Source organism: Olea europaea, unplaced genomic scaffold (assembly GCF_002742605.1).
Source record: "Olea europaea var. sylvestris unplaced genomic scaffold, O_europaea_v1 scaffold224, whole genome shotgun sequence".
Lineage (NCBI taxonomy): Eukaryota > Viridiplantae > Streptophyta > Magnoliopsida > Lamiales > Oleaceae > Olea > Olea europaea.
The window spans coordinates 166,398-172,173 of record NW_019240442.1 but is presented as its reverse complement, the minus strand read 5'-3'; the positions used below and the strand labels follow the sequence as shown (position 1 = coordinate 172,173).

General features: G+C 36.1%; 1 protein-coding gene across 1 annotated transcript; it reads left to right on the top strand.

The window, feature by feature from the left end:
• Nucleotides 1-1,003: 1,003 nt before the first annotated feature.
• LOC111380988 (uncharacterized mitochondrial protein AtMg00810-like) lies at nucleotides 1,004-2,241 on the top strand. Its single transcript, XM_023004672.1, has 3 exons — nucleotides 1,004-1,036; nucleotides 1,192-1,483; nucleotides 1,547-2,241. The coding sequence occupies exons 1-3, from the start codon at nucleotides 1,004-1,006 to the stop codon at nucleotides 2,239-2,241; spliced, it is 1,020 nt and encodes a 339-aa protein (XP_022860440.1).
• The last annotated feature ends 3,535 nt before the right edge of the window (nucleotides 2,242-5,776 follow it).

Here is a 5,776-nt window from a genome sequence, read left to right as displayed (position 1 = left end):
TTGCTTTCCTTATTTGAGAGATTACTCAAATAAGGGATTACTCCTTATGAGCTCTTGTTTGGTACACAACCAGAGTACTCTATACTTCATACTTTTGGGTGTCTTTGCTTCCCTTATTTGAGAGATTACTCACCTCATAAATTATCTCCAAAATCTGCTCCTTGTGTCTTTTTAGGATATAGCACCCTTCATAAAGGATTTCGGTGCTTAGACCGAAAGACTCATCGTGTGTATGTTTCTAGACACGTACAGTTTCATGAAAATATTTTTCCATTTAATGAGGATTCTGTACAACATATGCAGCATAACGTTGACTATATTCAATTTTTAGATTGCCAAGAATGTGCATCTAATTTTTTCTAATGCTAGTTCTTCAAATTCTTTGGTTTCACCATCTTCTTCGAACTCACCTTGTCTGCATTACAGTGATACTCTACACATGTCCTCGAACTCTCCCCCTGATAAGCAGGTTCCTCTTCCTGCTAATTCTTCATTGGATTATATAGCTTCGAACTCCAATGTTACTACACCCGCCTCCTCAGCTCTTCCTGTGACCACTTCCAACCATCCGATGATTACCAGAGGGAAAGCTGGTATATTTCAACCACGATTATATCATGCTATGGCTACTTTGCCTTCTTCTAAGCTTTTTCAGGCACTTCTTGCTCTTAAAGAGTCTCGGGGCTTCAAGTCTGCTTCAAAACAACCTGAATGGCTTTCAGCTATGGATGATGAAATTCAAGTTTTGGAGAAAAATAATACGTGGATCCTTGTACCTCGTCCTAAGAATCATAATGCGGTTGGGGTGTCGCTAGATTTTCAAAACTAAACTTGCTCTGATGGGTCTATTGAACGCCATAAGGCACGACTTGTGGAGTTTCTCAAGTTCATGGTCTTGATTTTGGTAATACATTTAGTCATGTGGTACATCCTACCACCGTTAGAATCATTTTGTCCTTGGCCATTACTTCTGGATGGCGTTTACATCAGTTAGACGTTAACAATGCCTTTCTTCATGGAGTTTCTCAACGAAGAGGTATACATGGAACAATTGCCTGGCTACACTAATCCACAATTTCCTTAGCATGTTTGTTGCCTAAAGCATGCTCTTTATGGCTTGAAACAAGCTCCTGAGCTTGGTTTCATCGTTTTAGCTCCTTTTTGCTTAAATTGGGTTTTGTCTCCAGTCAGGCCGATTCTTCATTGTTTGTCTATCATTCTTCACTTGGGACTGTTTATTTACTTCTTTATGTTGATGATATGGTTATCACTGGAAGTAATCCTTCTATGATTCAATCTATTATTACTCGTCTTTCCAAGGAATTTTCCATGAAGGATTTGGGTGATATTCATTACTTTCTCGACGTTGAAGTCCAAGCTAATGAGAAGGGTTTGTCTCTCAGTCAAACGAAATATGCTCTTGATCTCTTGCAACGTGCTTCCATGCTTGATGCGAAGCCCATTTCCACACCATTTTTCGTTGGTTAGCACCTATAAACTGATGGAAAGACGTTCTCCGATCCTACTTTATTTCGTTCTCTTGTAGCCGCTCTTCAATACTTGATTATCACTAGGCCAGATTTGTCCTTCGGTGTAAATTCCATTTGTCAGTTCATGCATGCCCTCATAGAGGATCACTTTTGTGTTCTCAAGCGTATTCTACGATATGTTAAAGGCACTCCTCATTATGGACTTCAACTTCATAAACAGTCGATTCGTGATCTTCTTGCCTACTCTGATGCGGATTGGGCTAGATGTCCTGATATACGTCGCTTTACTACTGGCTATGCTATATTTTTTGGTGCCAATTTAGTCTATTGGTCCTCTAAGAAACAAAGCATTGTCTCTCATTCAAGTGCTAAAGTCGAGTATCGCTCCTTAGCTGTTGCCACGACTAATATTGCCTGGATTATTCAACTATTTCGGGACCTTCATGTTACACCCTCAGCGCTACCTAAAATTCTTTGCGACAATAAAAGTGCAATCTTTATGGTTGTCAATCCAGTTACTCGTCCTCGGTCAAAACATATTGCAATCGACTACCATTTTTTTCGTGAACTTGTTGCTAATGGCACTTTGAAAGTTGAATTTGTTCTTTCACATCTGCAGCTTGCTGACTCGTTGACCAAAGGCATCACTAAGCCCCAGTTCTTTCTTTTTCAAAGTAAGCTTAGCGTTACCCCTTCTAACATGCTCAACTTGAAGGGGGGTGATAAGGAAGAAGCTTATGATCCTCCATAACTTTTGCCACAATATCATCTTGTATAGCTGTAGGGATATTTTATATATTTGTAATTTATTCTTTCCTATTATATATGATTTCACAACTGCAATTATTGCCTATATAATCAGAAGTTATCTCCTCCATTTGGTAAAGAGAATTTCAGTCATTCCATTGATTGTCTAACACTTTTAGGCTTACTTTGACGCACCGTAACATTTGCTATGTTTGGCTGTTTTGCGCATCATTAACGACATGAAATATTAGGCCGCGAGTACTTCAAAATGATATTAAGAATATAATATTTAGACTTCGTTTGATATTCCATAATGAGTCCGAAAATTAAGACAAAAATATAAGTAATTTATTGAATTTATTAAATACTTTTTCCAACCAACAGTTCTCTACTTCTCCTTTCATCGACACGTCACTTCATTTTTGAATTTCTGTAGCCTTTCTGTGAAACGCATTCTGTACGTTTAGCTTTATCCAACCTGAAAAGATAAAAATAATGGAAATGTAGCTCCTGTTTAGCTTTCATTATTTCAATTTTTAATTTTTGAAATAGTATTTTTTGAAGAATGGGTGATCGAAAAAGAAGAAAAAAATTTCGATTTACGTGTAATATATTTTATGAAAAATTGCGTGATTAAAAATAAGAGAAAGAAAATTATAATTTGAATAGTAGGTCCCAAACAGCAGGAAAAGTCTTATTGGGCCCACTATTGCTCCTAAGTGTAAGATCGTTGGATCAAACTTTAAAAATTTTAAGTTGTGTCACGTATCAAATTTTTAAGGGAAAGTTTCACAAGAGACTAAGTATGGTATATTTTAAAATTAAGAAAACAAGTTTCAAACTTCAAAAATCAAATTTTTATTAAAATATATATGATTTAATTTATTTATTTATTTATTAAATATATTTAGGTCACATATTTATACAATTTGGTCACAAATTAACAATTTAATTAGTCACTTATTATTTTTTGTCACAAATCAAAAATTTTGTATCACAAATTATTTTACGATCACAATTCAAAAAAATTTTAGGTCATAGTTCATCGGTCACAAATAAAAAAAATTAATTAGTCACGGATTAATTTTTAGTCACAAGTTATCAAAGTATTGATCACAACTTATTTCTCGATCACAAACCAAAAATTTTACAAGTCACATGTTGTTTTTCGGTCACGAATAAAAAATTTTATAGGTAACAGATTATTCATTGGTTATAGAATCAAAACTTTTATTAGTCACAACTCATTTATTCATTACAAATTATTAGATCAATTGGTCATGATTAATTTTTTTATCACAACTTAATAAATTATGAGTTACAACCACAATTTTTAGGTCACATATAATTTTTTTTTTTATCACAAATTAAGCAATTATTGGTCACATTCAACCAATAAGTTGGTCACAAACACCCCACAACACTTGTGACCACCACGTAGTCACTTCTTGCAGTAGCACCACCGCCACCATCATCGCCATAACTACCACCACCGCCACCTCCCGACGGCAACATCGCCACCTCAAATTAACACATCATCGCACCATATCCACCACCACCTCAATAGACACGTCGCCACCAACATATCACCATAACCATCGCCACCATCTCACCACCCACAATATCCACCACCACCAACAAAACCACAACCACACCATATCCAACGTAACCTCCACCACGTTGGATCTAACAAAGTCGCCACCACCTAACCACCACCACCACCACCAATACAACCCCCATCCACCGACTAAAAGCAAACCCAAAACCCCACCAAATCGCGGAACTGCAGATTCCGGCCATAGTCCACAACAGATCTTGACCACGGCAGCGCAGTAGTCTAACTTGTGAGCTTCGAGCCACGCCGTCAAAGGTTACCACATTCTCACCAACATCATGGTTAGCACCACGATCACTGCCTATACCAAGAATCACCATCACCATCACCATTTCCATCTCCACACCACACCAAATCAACCAAAAAAATTCCCAATCTCAGTGTCGCTGCCGTCGCCACACCACCACCACCAAAAAATCGTGGTTGCAGTGGGGGCGATAGGCGCATTACCCTCGCGGAGAGTTGACAACACCTGGGATGACACCGACGGAGAAGTTGAATAAAAAGAGATAGACTCCAGTGGTTCTACACGCGATCGCTGCCGTTAGCGATCGTGTACAGCGGTGCTGCTACCGCTACAAGGTGTCGTTTGGTCGGGTCCGAATTCGCCGGAGAGAGAAGAAGGTGCGGCGCCAGAGATTGGGTAGAGAGGCCGTGAAGAGAGGAGGAGAGAGGAGAAATTGATTAGGATTTTGAAATGAATTTTGTATAATTAATATTTAATATTTAAATATAAAATGGTCTGATTTTTGAAAGATTAAGCTATCCATCTGATTTTAGAATACGAGATTTTTAAGGTAGGTTATTGTGTAATTTTCACAATTTTTAATTTTGCAAAAAAGAAAATTGAAAAAGTTGGACCAAACTTTAAAAGCTCGTACTTCGCTTAGATTTTTTTTCTAAAATTAATAAAAATTTAAAACTAGAAACCAACAAATACCCGATTAAGTCATAAATGTCGTTTCACTCGCTTCCATTTGATTGTGAAATGTTTTACACTCAATAATGTCTTACTTTTTTTTCCCTTGATAAGACTACCGTACCAACTAATGACTGACAAAATTTTCATGGCTAATGAATTTCGGCCATGTTTGGTGGAACTGGAGGGAAGTGGGGGATCCTCAAATTTTTTTCTCCGTAGTCAACTTGAACAATAGTATAAAAAAATGTTTTATTCCTTATTTGATTCTGAAAATCTTCACTTTAATCTTTAAGGAAAGTTACATTTAATTATTTTATTTAAAATTTTAAAATAAAATAAATAAAAGATATGAGTTGAAGTTTTGTTGCCCTCTCATTTGTAAAAATTGTACACGCATCAATCTTTTAGGTGTAAGTAAATTTGCTTCTCATTAATAATTGAATATTTTACATTTCAACCAATAAATAATTGATTAAGCGAAATTTGTTTTCGTGGTATTTGAGTGTGAATGTAACTGCCTAATTTATAGATTTTTAAATCAAAATGGGTAAAATACATAAATTGAAGTTTTATCGCCGTTGAAAAAGCATCAATATTTCTAAATAAAAATTGGAATTTGTACAAGTACTTCAACGAATAATCGGCTCTCTTTTCATTATATTTTGCTCCATTTAATTTTCACATGCCATAAAAAATCATTTTGGATCTCAGATATATCTTTTTCGGTCCCTTTATTCCCTGTTGAATGTTCTTGATGACACTATAATCTTTCCCTCTATTCTCTTGTCTGTGTTTTCTACAAATGGGTATTGTCAGATACTGGCTTCGGACAATTCTACCACGGTAGCCCTTTTCATGATCTTGTAAGGTCTAGAAAATTTTCACTTCTACAATTTCTGCTGAGAAAGATACATGGAAGCTAGATACAGAAATCAGAATCAAGAAAGGTTTTTTTAAGAGGGGACGTAGGAGATAGACTAGTAGTGATGATTAAACAAAGTG